At 36.0% G+C, this 21,340-nt stretch overlaps 1 protein-coding gene across 3 annotated transcripts in view; it reads left to right on the top strand.

The window, feature by feature from the left end:
- Nucleotides 1-21,340, top strand: part of LOC308707756 (connector enhancer of kinase suppressor of ras 3-like) — an 81,361-nt gene that overhangs the window by 27,029 nt on the left and 32,992 nt on the right. For all 3 annotated transcript variants that reach the window (XM_081394397.1, XM_081394398.1, XM_081394399.1), the window contains exons 2-8: nt 614-777; nt 8,061-8,263; nt 10,312-10,399; nt 14,638-14,679; nt 18,718-18,837; nt 19,674-19,733; nt 21,048-21,116. In XM_081394397.1, coding sequence (XP_081250523.1) covers nt 614-777; nt 8,061-8,263; nt 10,312-10,399; nt 14,638-14,679; nt 18,718-18,837; nt 19,674-19,733; nt 21,048-21,116 — 746 coding nt within the window. The remainder of the gene's footprint in view (nt 1-613; nt 778-8,060; nt 8,264-10,311; nt 10,400-14,637; nt 14,680-18,717; nt 18,838-19,673; nt 19,734-21,047; nt 21,117-21,340) is intronic.

The following is a 21,340-nucleotide window of genomic DNA, read 5'->3' as shown; positions in this document are numbered from 1 at the left end:
AGCAGAATACAGCGTTTTTTAAGATCGTGTGAATGGGGATCGCTTTGACAGCGTTGTTGCCTGTACGCAACTTTTTTGTACATCGTTGACATGTAAACGTATCCATAGTTTGATCAAAGTTGAGGCCAAAAAAGCCTGAAATTATATAACAGAAGTTATAATTTTAGGATTTCTTAAATTTGGGGAGCGCAGAATCAGGAATCGAGGTACGGTCTATGGTTATTATGCTTAAAAGGGAAATGATGGAATTAAATTAACGTAAGCACTGCTTTCAAAGTGAAAATGCGGCGCTGTTGCTCGTTCTACAGGCTTGTGTTTTTATAGAGCAGTGTTTCAAGTAAAATAATCTGCGAAACATGGCTTATTTTGTATGGGTTTGTTCTGTATGGATACACAGTATTAATTTAATTTGTGCAAGTTGTAAAGGTCTTAAAAAGTATTTGGTTAAATTTGACAATTCTGAAGAATGCAGAGACCCTGCTGCTTTCAGAAAACCATTTGTAGGCTGGTTCTCTAAAAAGTGTGCAAAAGTGTGGCATTATCGGTATCTGTTTGTGATGCAGAAATGTTTCTAAAAAATGTTTTCTTTCTCTTTCCTCTTCTTCTTGTGAAGGTCTGGATGACAGCCTACAACAGTATGTGCACAACTTTGAGAGAGAGAAGATTAATGGAGAGCAGCTACTGAAGATCTCCCATCAGGACCTTGAGGAACTGGCTGTTTCCCGCATTGGCCATCAGGAACTGGTTTTAGAGGCCGTAGATCTCCTCTGTGCTCTGGTTAGTCTTATTCACGTTTGTTGTGCTTCTAAATTGTGACCTATTTATTACATACTGTGTGTGTGTGTGTGTGTGTGTGTGTGTGTGTGTGTGTGTGTGTGTGTGTGTGTGTGTGTGTGTGTGTGTGTGTGTGTGTGTGTGTGTGTGTGTGTGTGTGTGTGTGTGTGTGTGTGTGTGTATATATATATATTTATTTATATATATATACTGTATATACATTTGCACCCGTGATATTGCTTATCTATATCACATTATATAAATAATAGACAAAAATCATGAATTTTTTAGGTATTTTAACTGCATTCTATAGGATTCATGAATGATGAACTGTTGCCCTGTTTCATGTTCATCACCAATCAACTGTATGAAATGGAAGATGACGTACGTAGGTCTGGGGCGGGGCGGGTGCGTTAACTGTGTTAAATCTTTTTATTTGCATTATTTTTCCATAAGTAATTAATTAAATGTATGCCTTAAATCGACAGCCCTAAAATATTCAGTATTTATATTGGTTAATGTGATTGATTGAATGCAATCCTTTCATTACTATATTCACTAAAGGCCTTTCCCGGCCTACAAATATTGATTAGTCAGTAGTATTATTGTCTCCCATTCTTCTGCTAATTTAAAAGAAATTGGTAGTTAGTCACACGACATTTTGAGCATTCATGCAGAAAACAGCTTAAAGGGATAGTTCAACCAAAAATGAAAATGTTGTCATCATTTACTCACCCTCAGGTTGTTCCAAAACCTGTATGAGTTTCTTCCTTCTGTTGAACACAGAAGAAGATATTTTGAAGAATGCTGGTAACCAGACAGTTTACGGTAGCCATTGACTTTCATGTTTTTTTTTCTTCCCTACTATGGAATCCAATGGCTAACATCAACTGTTTGATTACCAACATTCTTTAAAATACCTTTGTTTGTGTTCAACAGAAGAAATAAACTCTGTTTAGAACAACTTGAGGTTGAGTAAGTGATGACAGGAATTCAAGATTTAAGGATTCAAGAAAGATATGTAATGTGCACTGGCTTTGGAATAATAGTGTTGTTTACCACACAGAACAGTATGATTTTGAAAAAAGTAAACCAGGAAATCATTTCTTGAGGAATGACTACGGCTCAGAAAGACTTTGGTTTCTGTGGATGCGTGTTCTGTGGGGAAGGGAATTCAAGGACCTGATATGAACACATGGAAATACTTAGGTAGAATGTCTTGGTGGCTTTGACTGATGGTCATGCCAGTGCTTGTAAAAGATACCGTACATCGCAGCGTCCAGCACTGAAAGCTATAATTGTGCCCAGACCCCTAGCATCAAACGCAGACAATGGCCACAAATCTATTTTGGGTTCCCCATTTTTTCTTAGTGCGAAAATAATAATCTAAAGAATCTTTTTCCACTTTTAATAACCTTTTGTTGCAATGAGAAGATTCCATTGATGTTAAAGGTTCTTCTAGAAACACAGATGCCAATAAAGGACCACAGAATGCCTGATTGACCAATTATAATCAAGCATCCCAGAGAGCCATGTAATAAATCCTCAGATAAAACAGTGCACTAATATACAGACAGAATCTCAGGTATTTCCTAAAATGTCAATTAATACATTTTGTGAAATACATCATTGCCTAAGAAGGATTAATGATTTAGAATGAGACTCATAATGATTTTTCCAGATCATCTCCCCAAACCTTATACATCTGTTTTGTCCCTAAATCACAGCAGCGTCCTCGATGGAAAGAGTCTCCTATTGTCTCATAGCACTGGAAATGATATTAAAGGCACTCAGGCCAAGTATTGGATGCAGAAAGTGCTATGTGTTAGTGTTAGCAGTGCTCCAGATCTCTCCCTGATGGAGTGTCCTTAAGTCTATGTCATGCTGAACAGGAAACACATTCCCACCTCCATCTGTGAGAGCGTCTATGAACTTTGCCCTGATGGAGCAAACCAATCTCTCATTTCTTCAAACCATATCAGGTGTAGTTAACCCCATCATTTGATAAATATAAACCCTCAAAGCGCATTGGCGAGTTATAACACGGTCTCATTTCAGGACTTATTTCATTTCTGATCATTCAATTGTCTGGAACGAATATTAATGTGTAATATTGTCATGCTGATATTAATGTGGAATCAAGTACCTCTAGTCAGCAAACAAGAATTGAACAGGAAGCTAATTACGCTTTCTAGCTTTGTCTTTCTGCAGCATTATGGGTCTGTGAATTTCAGAGGATCCATGAAACAGTAAAAACTGCATATGATCTCAAATGAACATACTCATGAATTGGCAATGTGAGCAGTTTAAAATGCTAAGACTGCAATGCTGCCATTACCAACGGTCAGAAGGCAATACTGTTATCCTTTTGGAGTATTTAGACTTTCTGGAAATGTCACACTCAAGTCTTTACAATCAGAGCAACTATTTCAGTTGCTGAAAAGGTTCTTATGGAGTCACAGAAGAAACCTGTTTCAAAGCCTCTGAGATTCACAGAATAGTTATTATTAAATGCACATTTTATTACGATTCGTTATTAAACTGCTAATTAAAAGTTTGGAATAATTACGATTTTTTTGTTTTTTAAAGTAGTCTCTTATGCTCACCATGGCTGCATTTATTTGATCAAAAATACAGTAAAAACAGTAATGTTGTGCAATATTATTACAATTAAAAAACTTTTTTCTATTTAAATATATTTAAAAATGTAATTTATTCCTGTGATCAAAGCTGAATATTCAGCATCATTATTCCACTATTACCATTACTCCAAAACTGTTTTGGGTGCTTAATATTTTGTGGAATTTTTGTATGATACACTATGATAATAGTGATAATAGTTAATAATAGTAGTATAATAATAGTATAATAATAGTTTATTTTATTTCATGCATTAAATTGATAAAAAGTGACAGTAAATACATTTATAATCTTACAAAAGATTTATATTGTTTTGGACTATCTATTCATCAGAGTGTCCTAAAAAGATTTTATCATGGTTTCCACAAAAACTTTACATTGATCAAAGACATTAAAAATAATTATTATAAATTGATTATTCTAAACTTTTGACTGGTAGTATAATAGCTTGTTGCTTAAAGGAATAGTTCACCTAATATAGATCAGCATTTACTATCAACATTTATTAGTGAAAGCAGGCAGAGACCGGTGGTTGTCCAGAGCTATAATAGCACTATAATGCCCGGTTTCACACGAGGCTTAAATCTAGTCCCAGACTAAAATGCATGTTTGAGTGTTAACTGAAAGCAACTTGCACTGAAATGTTAAAATATGTCAGTGCCATTGTTTTGTCTCAAGATGCGCATCAGAAATGTTTTTTTTTTTTTTTTTTTTTCTAAGGCACATTTATAAAAGCTACTTAAATGTCCTAATTTAACTAAGGCCTAATCCTGGCTTAATCTAAGCCCTGTGTGTGAAACTAGCCATACATGTCGTTAAGGGGATACTTCACCGATTAGCATTAAAGGGTTAGTTCACCCAAAAATGAAAATTCTGTCAGTAATTACTCGCCCTCATGTTGTTCCAACCCCGTAAGACCTTTGTTCATCTTCAGAACACAAATTAAGATATTTTTGATGAAATCTGAGAGCTGGATCACTCCTCCATAGGCTTCTAAGACATTATAACTTGCTGGCCCAGAAAATGTATTAAAGACATCGTTAATATAGTCCAAGTGACTACAGTGGCTCAATCTTAAGTTTATAAAGCGACGAGAATACTTTTTGTGCGCAAAAAAACCCCCAAAATAACAACTTTATTCCACTTTTCATTTCCTTCTCTCTGGGCCTCGAGTTTTTTCACGTAGTGTTTTAGCGCAGCGCGTCAACAACATGAGGGTGAGTAATTACTGACAGAATTTTCATTTTTGGGTGAACTAACCCTTTAAGCTTTGTATCAGTATAAACCCGGTAGTATTTTCGAATGACCGTGCTTCCCTCATGTCCCCCTGAGACGAGAGATTACTAGTAGTAGCCTAGTTGTATCATTTCTTCCGATACTGCCCTCTGTTATCGGTAGACATTGCTAAGGAGTGGCTTCATAGGGCAGCGAAGCAAGTGCATTCTGGGAGTTGTTGTCTTTCATCCACATGAGCCAAAAATACATTTTCTGGCTTTTCTCAGTCTAGAAGGCACCAACTTCTAAATTAATTTCACATTTCTACTAGCCTGACAAGCCAGACCCACATCAAGATGTTGGTTCTGGCAACACACCATTGGCAGGGCTCAGTCCGAGGGGCGGGATAAACGGTTGTCTCCCTCTGCACGCAATAGGATAGCGCTACAACCAACCAGAGCGTTTTCCCACCAGCGGAGCTAGTTGATAGATTAAACTTTTGCCGTATCCGGTCGGCAAAACTCAGAACACATCTTCCTTTTTTAAGAATGACTTCAGTGGCGTTCTTTGTTCTTTTCTCAAAGAAAAGCTTAACTCCAAGTCCTCCAGAGTCGCGGCCAAAGCCGATTCGAAAGACCGCTGTTCGCCAGCAGCAGCAATCTTATTTGTTTTCAAGTAACAGGGAATTCACACGGAACCGTCACAACTCTGCCATAATTGTTAAGCCCGCCCACCGACTCTATACACGATGTGATTGGCCTGACTAGAGTTTGGTTTTTCCAGCTCGCAAGCCAACGGAGAGTTGCTAGATTACTATGGCGGCAAAATTAAATTTGCTGCCGCTAGGGTTAGGGTGCATCTAGATTTCTACTACATAAATGACCCAATTTAAATACACATTCATCTTTCCAGCGGTGAAATATCCCTTTAAATGAGAAGCCATATGACCCAAATTGGTTATTTATTCTTTTACATCTTTCAAAAAGCCTTGCTTTAGTTTTTACATCCATAATGATGGGATGCAAGACATGTGAACCAATTACATTTGATGTTATTGACATCAAACCTGGCACTTTCTGAGGCGCTGCTACATATGAATGTGCAAGCAAAATTGATCACAAACTGGTTTGCAATTTGATGAGAGTGAGGAAACGATGATATCATTTTTATTTATGGGTGAAATATCCTTTCTAGACCATAGCAGATCAAACTGAAGTACTTTTTTTTTCTTTCAGAGATGAGCAGTTTTGGCTTAGATGCAGTACTTTTGCAAACTGAGATTTGCCAGACCAGGAGGAATGCTCTTGTCCTTTCCAAGATTTTAAAAGTAGAGCACGGGGGATGCCAGGTTTAGCAGCTAAATCAAGCAGCACACATTTTGCCAAACAATTTTTAGGGTCTAAATAGGGCTGTGACATTTTAAGCAGTCCAATTGCTTTACATCATGTAACAGTTGAGCATGGGGTGTTGAATTTAATACACCAAGAATGATGCCTTCTAAGTGTGGATTAAATTTCAATGTATGTAATACAGTCTCTTTGCTTTTTGCTGCATCTGCTGAACAAGCCTACATTCATTGCATTCCAGAAGTGGATAGAAATTGTCTACTAAATACATAGTATTGGGCATATCAAGCATCAAGTTTTTTTTACAACTCAAGCAAGTGTTTTAAATCCATGGCGTAAAAGGACACCATAAAAAAATGGTGCCTTGCTGTTTTTTCAGCATCTCACACCATGAGCACTGCATTTAAAACAGAGTGTCGAGTGAAAAAGCTTTCAAAAACATCTCAAGACCTCTGTATCATTCTGTCAGTTGTGTTGTGTCAACTGGTTTTGAATGCATGATCACATTCTGTGTACCTAATCCTCAACAGTGTTGCACTTCCACATGCAGTCCTGGACTCTTATCCCGGCGAACTGTAAGGCATCACCCAATATGCCATTGTAACCAATCACAGTAATGAAAATGAAAAGGTTTGGTCACATGCCCATACCTGTATAGTATTCCTTTCAAAGTAGCCTATACTCCGTTTGATAGCATGCGCGAACACAAGCGCTCGACACATGCGCACTAGAAAGCTTTACCTTTGTCCAGTGTCTTTGCTATTTCTCTCCATAAACAATAAAAATGACTTTGTACTCTTTTAAACTGGAGTTTCATGTATCTCTTAACTCCCCTCACACAAGTTGTGGACACCAATGTGGACTTCTTTTTTTTTTTTTGTTCTGTCTCCGTTTCTTTTCTATTATAACACAAAGGCCAGTGTTGCCGCCTTGTGGATAAACTAATTACTACAACAACAACAACAACAACAACAACAACAACGAGTGTACATTCAGCAGGGCTGCACGATTTAGGAAAAAATCTAATATGCATGGCTGTCTTATCTACATCATGTTCATACATTAAAGCATCAAATTTTCATTTTGAGAAAAATAACGCAGGAAAAAAATCTCTTTTGTTGATAAGCGCTTATTACAAATATGGGAAGATGATTCACAGAGGCAGAGGTGGAGTTCGTGTGGAGCAGCGTTTACTGTGAACCAAGCCTCTCTGAGACGCTGAAAACAGTGAGCTGCTTCACTCTGAAACACGCAGCGCATACATTTAATTAAATGGGTGCTAAAACGCCTTTTTTCGAAGGCTTGATTGTGTTTGTGGGGTGCACTGTAACATATGTTCATGCTTCGTTTTTAAAAATTCGCATTATTTTTCACATATTTAATCATTATTCTACACTGCTCTGTCCCTCCTTGTAAAAACGGTCGGATGATTTCCGCGTTCTATCCGCGTTGTCCTTCGTTTACTTCCTTGCTACAACGTACTATTATCAATACGAACTATTACAGGAAAACACAACAACGAAAAATAAATCATACTTACAGGTTGTGGCCCGTAAACAGTTTCTGTTTTTAAAGTTGGAACTGCTCCATCTTTCAGGCAGTTGTGCGAATCCTTCATCAGAGGAGGAGTTTATGTAAATATTGGGCTAAGTGATGTCAGCAAGCCCGCAGGAATGTCATGTAGTCCCTACCGGCCGTTTTTTGTAGTTCTTAGAAATTGATTTCTTTAAAAGCAAATATCTCCCTTTGCTTTAAACTTTGAAAGTTGTGACTTTGCAGATGTTGTTTATGCTCAAACAGCAACATTACACACTAACTAAAGTTAGAAAAGTGAAATTGTGTTTTACCACCGCTTTAAATCACAGCCTTTGTGTTTTCATAATCGCACTAAGTCAAATCGTGATTAAGATTTTATTTTGATTAACATGCGGTTAGAAAAATCATGCTGTGTGTGTACGGTAAGCATGTACTATACTGATGACGATATTTACATCATGCACACTGTGCGCATGTCCTAGCATGCGCGTAAAAAACAAGTATACTTTGGGCTTTACGGTAATATGTAATGTTGTCCTTCTTCCTCAGAACTATGGTGTGGAAACGGATAACTTGAAGAATCTGGTGGTGAAGATGAGAGCTGTGACCAACAGCCTTCACAATGCAACATCAGAACGCAGGAAGAGTCCTACGTATGAAAGCAACACATCTAGCAAGCTCCCAAATGAATTCCTCTCCTCTGTGGTTGAACTTATTGGAGCAGCCAAAAGCCTCCTGGCATGGCTAGACAGGTATAAACATCCCTAGTCATCATTTCTTTACTTATTATTTATGTTGCATATTTCTATTTCTATCGTTCCTTTATTTATGTATGGAGGCATTCATTGTGAATTTAAGCATGTAAAAGTTTGCGCACTGATGATTTATAAGGAGCTTTTACTCTGAAGAAACTGATGGTAAACCTCATATAATTCACTGCAGAGTCTGAACTTAGACTTGCATGAGCAGCACTTACAGATTTTTCCAGACAGGGCAGACAGTTGTAACCAGATACAATCCTCCTTTCTTTCCTTACCAGTCTGTGCACAGCTAACCACATCTTTCCCATGAAGGGTGAGATTTTTGTGAAGCTTTGTTCAAAATGCCAGTTAGCTCTGCCTTGCCTTGGACCCTGATAAGTGACTAATTTACAACACTCTAGTCTACATACACTGAAAAAAAATGTGTTTCACTCAGAAATTGCTAGTAAATTTCACAAATAATTATGGAATTTTGAAGTAGGAATGCTGAAATAGTATAATCTGTTTTATTACCTTAAAAAAAAGTAATAGTTTTACAGTGCAGCTACTCCAGAAACCACAAAAATGTTCCTTTCACAGTTCCAATAGACATGATCCACTCATAAATGCATAGGCTTTTTACAATACAGATTGTTTTAAAGCAGATTTACAGTGATAACAGGAAAATAATGCAACAAAGTTGGTTTCGATTGTACAGCAGATCTAGAAGAAAATAGCGTTATAGTCCAGCTTAAGTAAGTTCAGTGATGGTTAATTTCTGTTGAAAAAAAAGTTATTAATTTAGTTCATGTATATATATAGTCGCTCTGGAGAAAAGAATGATGTCATCGTCCAGCTCAGTTCAGTTCTCATATAATGGTGTCAATGCAGGCAGATCAATATTATTGTTGAATATTAAGTGTCCCCAACTAAGCAAGCCAAAAGCCAAAGGTGGCAAGGAACCAAAACTGCGGCTGTTTTCCCACCTTAAAGTTAAAAGAGTCAATTGTGTTTTTCATAGAAGCATGGCTCAACACGGCTGTGCAGTGCATTAAGAGTTCATTTGGTGTGGAGATGCAAAATGCCGCAGAAATGGAATTCAATCAACAGACAAAATGGAGCGTTGCTTTTTTTCAATTTTGACAGACAGTTAACAGACTCAGGGTCTCCATTCAAGTAAATAGTTGTAGTACTTGCATGACTAGAAAGTGTGGCCCAAGGCGATATAAATATGGCCACAAAGTGAGCTGACTTGACTTAAAGGATTTTTTTTTTTTTTTTGGTTTGACGTAGCATGACGTTAAACTAACCAAGATACTAAACATAAAATAAATTGAACATTTGAATTTAATGTAATTACTTATCCGCTGTCTTTATTTATTTATTTATTGTCGCGACATATTCTGACAAAAAGAGAAAAATTCCCAACACTGAAATTATGCTTGATATGACAATAGAATATAGAGTTAGTTTAGTCTAGTTTCATTTTAGAAGTTCATCCACCAAAAAAAAAAAAAGTCCAACCCCAAAAAGGATTTGAATATTTGTTTCTTTCTGAAAAAATATTTAAGAAAGAATTCATGCAAGCGTTTTAACAAAAAGCTTTATAATTCTGCTTTTAAACCCTTGAAGTGCAAGGCCCTGTTTACTTTGATTTTCAAGTGCCTTACTCTAACCACAATTTTATGTGGATATTATGACACAAAAGAACATTCCTTTAAATTCAAAGCCACTGGTACTATTATTATGATGTTTTAACCACAGAAATTCAGTGATATTTTCTCAAGTTATATGGTGTCATTCTTCTGATCTGTCTGGATAAAAGAAATGGAAACTGTTTGACTGCACTTAATGGAGCTGACATGGTAATGTGTTTAATCCCAGCTCCAGTTTTTATGACCACCGATTCAGAAAATCCAGACACACAGTGATGGAAATAAAGTTCTTTGCTATTGTACGGCCACATCAGAAAATCCTTTGCAAGAAGTTTGTTGTCCTCTGCTTTTACACAGTGTGACATTTGTTGTAAAGTCTTTAACCTTAACTTCCTCTGTCTGCAGAACTCCATTGACGGGAATCAGTGATTTCACCAGCACCAAGAACAAGATCATCCAGTTGTGTCTGGAACTGACCACTACAGTTCAACAGGTCAGTGTGGCTTTTTAGGACAGACACACATGTTCATTTTATAAGCTCTCATGCATTTCACAGTGGGGGATTTAGAGCTGAAAAGCTGAAGTCTGAAAGTCTGAAGCTAGTTATCTGACCATGTGCTGTCTTGCTGTGTTTGCTTTGGGGGATTTACTTCAGACAGAAATAAGCAGACCCCCCAACACATCAGTCACAGCTTCTGAGTTTACAGTTTCTTCAACACAAGCCAGGATGCTCTTTAACATGGCTGCCAACATTCCTTCATGTTATCTTCCTAGCTTGTGGTTGCCTTCTGCAAGAGCGCTTTCATAGATGCCATAATCAGAGATACTTCAAGATGGATTTTGGTTTGATAAGTACATACTCTCTCTCCTGTCTCGTTCTTCCTTGGCTAGTATTCATGTTTAGATTGTTTAATAGTATGTTTCAAAATTAAGTTTGAGTTTTTGACATTGGCAGAATGATCAGTACCAGTTTTCAATGTAGAAATTCCAAATTTCTTTCATAAATTTGTTTGGGTGTTTTCAACACAGTAGGATGTCTTTTAAGAATTTGAGAGACTTTTAACATTATGACGGTCCTGCATAGATTTTTGTTTGTGAAATGAACTATTCTGTGGAAGCTGTGGAGTGACTACATGGTTTGGGTTTGATCTATTGGCTGACTATGTAGAACCCTATCATTTCAGCGATGTGGAAAACGTGGTCAGAGTTGTGGAATCGTGTCTCTGTGTGAATTAATGGTTTTGTCTACTACGCACTCAAGCATGTGATGCTCGTTGTGTTTTTAGTGTCTGCCATCGCACTATACGAGGACATGAACACATGAACTTCATGTCCAGAGCTGCTTGGAGAGTCACTTCACCAGCATTTTACCATTTTAATTTGATGAAACTATCATCATATACATGCACAAACCTAAAGGTCTTCACGGCAACCCGTCAAAATTAAAGTTTGGTTTAACTCGAAGAAATTGTGACAGACATTCATAGAGCCCTAATATTGTAAATAAAAAGTAACAAATAATAAGTTGTTGAAGTTTTGTGAATTTAGTTGATAAGACATGTTTTTTGATTATTAACGTTGAATTAAACCATTAAAATGGAATCCAGAAAAAAATACAATGGAAAAACTGAATTCAGAAAAAATAAAATGGAATTTGAGAAAAAATGAAACCCATTTCTTAGGGTCCTAAGAATACATTTTTTGCTAAACTTTCAATTGTTGTTATATTGCATAAGTTTCCTGATTTCAATTAATTAGACATGCTAAAATTTAATTTAACAATTAAAACGCCGTACAGAAGAATTAAAATTGAAAAAAATAAATAAAATGGTATTTGTACATAAATAAATAAATAAATAAAATGGATTTCATATTGCACTTTCACTTTCTGTGAAAGTGAGGATACTTATATTTATTTTTGATTTATACTACGGGGCAGTTGAATGCTTGATTCTGGTTGTTTGAAGAACGCAGCTAAAGTAGTTCCAGGCAGGTCTTCTTGACCGCATTACAGTTCCTTATCACTTCGACAATTTTTATTTATTTTTTTCCACTGGTTCTAACAGCCTACAACAGCAAAAGAACCAAAACCCATGATCACTTTGAACAAGCAAATAAAAATATAACAAAAAATATGAAAAACATTACATTTAATTTCATACAAAACAAACACACACTTACACACATACACATGAACAGACAACTTTATGACTTTATTACAACTGAAAACTACAGAACATTTCTCAGTTGTGAGGTAGGATTGTCGCTGTTCTTCAAGCAGTTAAACTTACAGCTTCACTATTAGTGAAGCGCTGTTGCCGAATACTGTTGAGAGATGCACAGACTCAGGTAATTCACACATACTTAATCTCTCTCCATTACATGGTAACCATAGTATAAATGGAATAATTGACCCCGGGCTGTTAAATTATTCGAAAAATAATGCACACTCAAGGTGTAACTCCACTTCAGTTGGTGGCTGTAGTATATTTTTTGATTAATTCAATGGCCCATTGTTAATTATTCCTTACTTGACACTTGTGCCTAGTTTAAAAACACACTAAGATTATTTTACCGTGGATCAGTAACTGAGCGCATATGATTGATAAGGAATGAGTTAAGGAAAGAGAGTGGTTGAGAGAGAGACATAATCAACCAAGAGTTTCAAGTGGAGCCAGTAGGGATCTCACCTAGATCAAAATGGTCAGAAACAGCATGGGTGTTTTCAACAGGGGCTCAAGAGTGTCTGGTACTCTCTGTCACAGCTTTTCTTAATCGATTTGACACATTTCTCCAGACTCAGGTCACTGTTCTCAAAACAATTAACACAGTGGTCTGAACAATTTGTTATTCTCCCAAACAGGTTGTACATTTTCCTTCATTTCACAAGTTTGTGTGCACATATAATCGTAAGTGGTAAACCGATTTGGCTTGCTGTCTGCTGTAGAGGTGTTCAGAGAGGATATTCTACTCGAGCTCCAATTGCCCCCTATTATACAGGCAAACTATGGTACAAAAGGAGGAGAAGGGGAGGAGGAGGGATGCAGAAAGAACTAACAACAGTAAGTGGCAAGAGGCTGGTTTTTGGTATTAATAAGAAGATTAGATGGGCGTACTCCTCCCGAAATAACGTTAATAATAATAACGTTCACTTCATGCTAATTACAAATCACATGCATCATTTTCTCAAAACACTGTAAACAAAGTTCTCAAATGTTTTCACAGTAGTTCATACAGCCAACCAAAACTTTAATATATCAGGAACAAACAATTCCAGCTCTTTTTATTGGTTTTACAAATATCACAATAATTTGTGCACCATTTTTCCAAACACAACAAACAAAACCCTTGTTATTTGTAAAATTCTACACACAACACAGTAATACACACAACACAGGAAATGCAAATTTCCTAATTGTTTACACAGCTATCTCAATTACAAAAAGTATAAAAGGGGGAAAAAAGAAGAAGAATGGGAAAAGGAAGATGAGGAAGATAATTATTATTACAAATAATTATATACATAAAATATGTAGTAACTTTTTCCCCCCATGATCCATGACGAGATGTAAATGAGAGGCAAGATCTATAAAGTTCATTGAGTCTATGATTGCAGTACATTTATTTATTTATTTTATTTTGTTTTTTTGGGGTGAAAACTCATCATTATACAACTAAACTCGTCAATCTTTGAAGAACACGATTAAAGAACATGAAAAACACGTATTTTCATTCCTGTATTTGTGCATCTACAGCTAAAAGTATCATCAAATCAACAGAGAACACACTTTTGTAGTTTTGATGTTAATATTTAATTTTTGATGAATGCATTACTTGAATGAAATGCAGTGAATACTGAACTGTTTTGCCAACATAAGAGTGTGTTTAGTTTTCTGTGTTAATTATGTTGAGAACAACTACATTCATTTGGAGAAATGTGTCAAATCGATTGAGAAAAACTGTGATGTTGAGTTTCCAGCCCAGTCAGGAGTTTAATGATGTGGGATAAAAATGCAATTAAAATATCCCTTTCAAGCTGTCATAGCAAATATCCAGCAACCATTGAACATTTAAAAACGGTAAACTTCTTGAGATCACGGCTGCTTCCTTTTCAGTTTACCATCCGTTTCAGCTCAGTATGTGAAATCTTAGATATCACAATGCTTATTACGTAGCATTCTCTATGGCATACTTTTGTAACCTTTACAACCTCTTATTTTATTAATTTATATATGTATTTATTTTTCTTTTACAGATTTACCAGATTTCGATTGTACATTTTTTGTAAGGATCAGTGGCTTAGATTAGGTGGGCCACTGTGTCGGGGGTGGGGGGTGGAGGGTCAGGTTTGTATGTCTCATGTGAAGAATCTGGGCAATATGTAAGTGACCTTCTTTATATAAAACCAATTTAAAAAAGCTGACCACAAAAAAAAAGCCTTTATTGAAGGTTTCTTCCCCTTCTACCCTTAATGCACCAGATGCTGGTTTTCCTTGTCTTGTCGTGTCTCTCTCTTCCTCACATTGCTGTATTCCCACAATGTGTTGTGTAATTATCTTGTCTCGGAGTGGACATGGAGATGTGATTCAAGGCTGAAAGCTGTTTTTTGAGGCTGGAGGTCATTCACTGTTGCTCTGTAATTATACAACATTCCTGAATCTGAACTTTTTGTTTTTATTATTCACAGTGGTTTTAAACATGCTCTGCAATTTTTCTTTCTTTCCTGCACAGGACTGCACTGTGTATGACATGGAAGAGAAGGTTTTGGATGTTGTAAGTATCTTTTGCATTTCCATTATTCATTTTCATATATAAAGTTATTTGTTATTTCTTTCACTTGTGTAAATGGCGATAATGTGTCTCGTTTTAGTTAGTTTTATGTTTCTCAGATCTTTCTTCAGATGTTTCTTATGTTTCTCAGTCTCATTACCTTTTATCATTGATCATTACCTGTAACACAAAAATTCTGTCTCAACCCCCAATAAACACCCCAAACACAAATACTGGGGCAAAGATGATTTAAAAAAAATAAAAAAAAGATAATATGTATGTATATATGCACACACACATACAGGGTACATCTCGGTTTCCACAAAATAACATAGATAAGTTTAGTTTAGTTTATTTATTTTTTTATAAAGCACATTTCTACTGCCTCAAGTGCAGCCCAAAGTGCTGCACCAAACACAGAGAATACAAAACGCAACAACATAGTCAAGTCAAGTCAAGTCATCTTCATTTATATAGCGCTTTTAACAATGTAGATTGTTTCAAAGCAGCTTTACATAGATAAGCATATAATTTAAGGTAACAGGTTTAGTACTTGCCCCATTGAAGTCAACAGGGTGCAAATTTTAAAAATAGAATAACTCGGTGTAGGCAACACCGATTTTTGTCGTTGTTCTCTGTATTGACAGCACTCCAAATGTACAAAAAAATGAGCTCAATGTTAAAATTGACCGGAGTTCTCCTTTAAGCGTGCAGGGCAACCACCCAGTAGAGCATTACAATAATCTAGCCTTGAGGTCATGAACGCATGAACTAATTGTTCCACATTTGTCAATGAGAGCATATGTTGTAATTTAGATATATTTTTAAGATGGAAAAAAGCAGTTTTACAGATACTAGACACGTGACTTTCAAATGAAAGATTGGTATCAAAGAGCACACCCAGGTTCCTAACCGACGACGAAGACTTAACAGAATTACATAAAATTAATATTTAGTTCTCTCCTGGGTCAGAGTCAAACGCCAAGCTATAAAAGTGCTTCTTCAAAGCCGTTTTAAAAGAGGGTAAAGTGGGGACAGAGCGGATGGCAAGCGGCAAGTTATTCCATAACCCAGGACCGGCTATATCGGAAAGGCGCGATCACCTTTTTCGCTTGAGTCGGGACCGCGGTACCTGGAGCAATAATTTATCTGCCGATCTCAGATTCTTTACTGGCTGGTGCGGAATAATAAGATCTGACAGATAGGAGTGTGCAAGACCATTTCAAATTTTATAAATTATTAACAGGGCCTTGAGGTCGATCTGAAATCTGATAGGTAGCCATTGAAGAGATGTTAGAATCAGGGTGATTCTGTCCCTCTTTCTCATACCGGTCAATAGTCTAGCAGCGGCATTTTCAACCAGCTGCAATCGATTCACCAATGACTGAGAGAGTCCTAAATACACCACATTACAATAGTCCAGTCTGGATGATATAAAAGCATGGATGATCGTCTCCAAATCTCTAAATGAGAGCATAGGTTTCATTTTAGCTAAGTAGTAGAAACTAGTTCTCACCACAGCACTAACTTGTTTTGCAAAATTCAACTCAGAGTCAAAAAATATACCCAGATTAAGTGGAGAAAATTCTTACCCATCCAGCATTTTACATCATCGAGATGCTTAACAAGGTTGGAACAGGATTTATCAAGTGGATGTAATGGGACATACAATTGAGTGTCGTCAGCATAACAGCGTATAACATAGAAGGGGGGATCTCCTCAACCACCACCAATGTGCAGCATCACCTGGATGATGCCACGCCAGAACGCCCACCACACACCAGCTATAACAAAATGAATATAACAAAATTTTATAACAAAATGATAAGATTATTCTACTCAAATATTTGTGATAAACAGTTTGGTTCAAAAGTAACCAAAAAGTAGTCAGAATACATTACCTAAAATGTGTACATTGCTGACTTGTAATTTGGAATCAGTAACCGATTTTAATTTATTAATTTTAATTAAGCCAACGTTTCCCCGGCATTGGCGTAAAATAACGCGATCATCAACTTTAAACAGCATATAAAGCAAATCTGCCTAATGTTACTGAATGAAATGTCGACCCAAGACGAGCTCTAGAACTGTGAAGCTTTGGGGTGTTTATGGACTCGATCTACTCCATCTGTGTTTTGATCATCGTTCTGAATCTGATCCAGACGTAGTCTTTGACAAAAACATGATTTTCTCAGCTTTTTGCTCAAAATGTTGCTTTTTTATTAAACTTACACACATTCAAGTGTTGATAAAAAAATGTTTTGTCTAAAAGCAGAGGGACTTGCTCAAGTGCAGTGAAATGTGAACACATGCATATGTGTTCACACATGTCATACATGCATAGTGGGAAGGGTGAAGGAAGTGTAGAATTGACATGCAAGCACACGCTCTTGCATTAAGTCTAGGCATAATAGGTTGACAAAATCACACACACAAAGCTTGAATGGGTTGAGTCCTGTATTTCTTCCCTGTCAAGCATCTGCGGAAGAAAGAAAGGCAAGCCCATTCATGAGAAGTTGATAGTATAATTGGGCTGTCTGCAAAACAAGACAAATATACATTAGGTCAAAAGTTTGGAATAATTTAGAAATTAAAAACAAAAAAGTTTGGATTTTTTTTTTTTTTTTCATTGAAACATTAATATTGTTAAATATTGTTACAATTTAAAATAATTGTTTTAAATGTAATTTATTCCTGTGATGGCAAAGCTGAATTTTCAGTATTACTCCAGTCTTAAGTTCACATGAAACAGTTATTGTTATTGTTGAAAAAAGTGCTAACTTAAAAATGGTAACATATAAAATATATGCTTTTAGTCAAAAATATTATTTAACATCACTGAACCAACCTATACGTAAACCTAAACATATCAATTTATACCAGCTAAATTAATTTGCATAGGTTAAATCATGTAGAAATAGCTCTTTACTATATTAAGGTTACACTTGTCACAGTTTACCATTCAAAAGTTTGGGGTAAGGAAGAGTTTATAAAAAATGTATACTTTTATTTAGAAAGGATGCATTCAATTGATCAAATTTGTCAATAAAGACATTTATAAAGTTACAAAATATTTCTATTTAAAATAAATACTGTTTTATTGAACTTTCTATTCATCAAAGTATCTTGGAAAAATATGTCACGGTTTCCACAAAAATATTAAGAAGCAAAATGTTTTCAACATTGATGATAATAGAAGCCATTATTACTAATAATTAGTGATCACCAATAATAACTGCATATTTCAGCATAATAACAACAAATCAGCATATTTGAATGATTTCTGAAGGATCATGTGACACTGAAGACTGGAGTAATGATGCTGTTGCCATCACAGGAATACATTACATTTAAAAATGTATTAAAATAGAGAGCCGTGATTTTAAATTGCAATAATATTTCACAATATTACTGTTTTTACTGTATTTTGATCAAATAAATGCAGCCTTGGTGAGAATAAGAGACTTCTTAATTATTCCAAACTTTTGACCGGTAGTGTAGATTATTTGTATCTTACGTTATGTTGTACTCTAGCTATATTTATACGGAAAGGATAAAGTGATACTCGACAGGACATTCAACTCTTCAAATTGCAACCTAAGTTAAATTTTGAAACAATTCCAACAGCGACTTATTAATAAATCAAATGAAACCATGTTGTTTAATGCTGTTCTCTCCAGTGTTTCATCCAGAATGTACTGTTCAGTTTGTTGACACTCCTGTCCTTGTGCACTGAGCGGAAAATGAAATCAAAGCTCGGATAGCATTCGCTTTGTTTATGCATGGCCTGTGGTTTATTTATGTGCTTGGCTTGGGTGGATTCATGTGGAATTTTAAAGTATATCTGTTTTTCTAGGCACGGATTAAAGATTGCATTAGATTCAATTCAAATAAGGGTTTATATTATTGTTACAATCAACATGTTAGTCCATTTCGACTCTGGAAAACAAAAATGCACAGAAAACATCCTGAGTGACAGAATTTGAAGATGTAATTCATGCAGGACTATTTTTCTAAACACTCTGTTCTCCTGAATTACAGTCAAAGGTGTTGAACGGTATTTGTGACCAGACTGTGAGAACCACGTCTGATCCTCTCATGAGCCAGTCAGCATGTCTGGAGGAAGTTCAGCTGACCAACATCAAACCAGGAGAAGGATTGGTGAGAATTATTACTTATAATTCATAAATCATTATAATGTCATGTATATGACAGATTTGCTGTGTACATCTTGCACTTAACTATATTTTCATTATCAAAGTGATTCCACTGAACTTTCAAATGAATGAATAAAATCTAAAAAGTATCAATGAATAAAATTATGAATTCAGAAGTCTTTGATTATAGTTATGTGGACTGCTTTTATGACTCTTTTTAATGGTGCTTTTGCATCATTTGATGTATTGCATAGAAAAATTCTTCAGTTTGTTCCATGTAACAAAAACAAAAAAATGGCTGTCAAACGGGGTCTGAAATTAACGAGGGCTTGGGGCAAAAAAGCTACCAAAATGTAGAGAAAAAAATGCACCTGCACAATTAAACTAAGACTATTACGGCTGTTCCAATTAAAGTGAAATGTGAAAAAGAAATGAAAAGTGTTGATTGCGTTGATTTTAACGTTTTTGCACTGTGGAGCATTCTAACCAATCACACACGTTTCTATTGAGCTCATGAACGCAATGGCCAATCAGAGTTAGAGTCAGATTAGTCACCGCTGAAAATGTTGAACTGTTTTTTTTATTGCTGGTCCAAGATGGTCTACCGGCATAACCGAGATGGTGTTCCTTGTCGGCTTTGTCCCTAACGATTTGATTACAAATGACCAGCTAAGTAAAACCAGTTGTTGTCAGAAAATGAAACTAGCGCATAGAATATATATCAGACTTCTATTTTCTCTGTATGTTTGCAGGATCCTGTCTGCCAACTGTATATAGTGCTGTTCTCTCTCTATTTCTGTTGTTTTTCATGTTTTCTCTCCCTGTCTTCCTGTTGCTCAGGGCATGTACATCAAATCCACCTACGATGGGCTTCACGTCATCACTGGCACCACTGAACATGTGAGTAAGGGCTCTGATGACATAAGCATTTGATTCATCTCTGTTCGCTTTTTGATGCCAATGGCTGAGATAAATTTAGCCTCTGTGTGCACGTAATGTTCAGTCTAAATGAACAAACTAGATGGGGCTTCTTTTAGATTGCAGACTGAACAGTGTTTGTTAGGGCTCCAGATGGCGCACAGGAATTGTACTTTCTCAGTAAAAATGTTGCCATACATGTCATTTTTAATTAGATTGCCACTTGAATCTTAGTCTTCCGCATGCATAAATGTCATTTCAGAGGTTTGTGAACAATTTTCAACATGTCCATGGATTCTTAAAGTATTTAGATGAAATTCACAAAAATATAAAGCTGTTCATTTTTTTTAAATAGCATAAAAGAAAAGATGGGAGATGCTTCTGTTATTTGGATAGTGTTATCAATATATTCATCGATTCAGATTTAGTATTCTGTTTAAGGGTTAGTTCACCCAAAAATGAAAATTCTGTCATTAATTACACTCGTGTCGTTCCAAACCCGCAAGAATTTCGTTCATCTTCGGAACTCAAATGAAGATCTTTTAGATCATAGAATATGAGATTATTCTGTCCCTCCATTGACATCGACGCAACTACCACTTTGACACTTAAGAAAGATCATAAATAGATTGTAAAACTGATCCATACGAATTGAGGAGTTCCACATTTTCATGAATTTTTATTTTTGGGTGAACTGTCGCTTTATTTTTATTTTTTATTTTTATTTTTGTCTTTAACATGCACATCCCCTGACTTTTTGTGACCTGTTTAATAACGGACATTCTTGACAATGTCAAAATTGCACAACGCTTCTGCTCCGAAGCTAAATTCCCACTGCTCAAGTGATGATTCATGCACCCCAATTGATGATTAATTTCAGATTGTTAATCACACTGACATTTGCTTTATTGTCATGGTATCGTTTATTTTTATTACAAAACAACAAAAGCTTGACTGAGTCAAACCTGTTCTCAAAACCTTTTGGATAATTCATTAAAAACAACAGCTCATACAAGTCATTTATCAGTGAATTATACGACACAGGTGTGTTGTTTGTTTTTGCGTGCAGCCCTTGAACAGTGCTGAAAACACAGCTGTAATGTGTGGTGCATCTAGTGTTCATTTTGTCAGCTATTATTTTTTTATTTTATAAATGTAGTTTTTTATCACATTTAGTCAACCTTGTCCTGTTTTTGTTTGGTCAAGTTTTAGTCGGGGCTAGGGATTGCATCTTGTTCACAACAATTACAAATGGTTTTGACAGAATGTGAATATTTAAAGTAATGTCCCCTCTAGTCTCCAGCAGATTTGACACACAAGATCCACGCTGGAGATGAGGTCATCCAGGTCAACCAGCAGACAGTGGTAAGCATTTCTTTTTCTTTTGTAATGGTATTAAGATAAACCCTTTTTGTTTTTCATCTATACTTGTTTAGTACTGAATGTAAAGCGTGTTTATGTAATTTCTCTCCACCCCGTCTGCTATGTTGGATCAATTTCTTCACGATTAGTCGTATTTGTGCAGACTCATGTTCAGAAGTGCGTTCTCTGCGGGACTGTGCCGTGATTGTGCCTATGATAATCTGAAA

This window comes from Scardinius erythrophthalmus (assembly GCF_964197995.2).
Source record: "Scardinius erythrophthalmus genome assembly, chromosome: 19".
Lineage (NCBI taxonomy): Eukaryota > Metazoa > Chordata > Actinopteri > Cypriniformes > Leuciscidae > Scardinius > Scardinius erythrophthalmus.
Note: the sequence above shows the minus strand (reverse complement) of the source record. Positions and strands in the feature narration are given on the sequence as shown.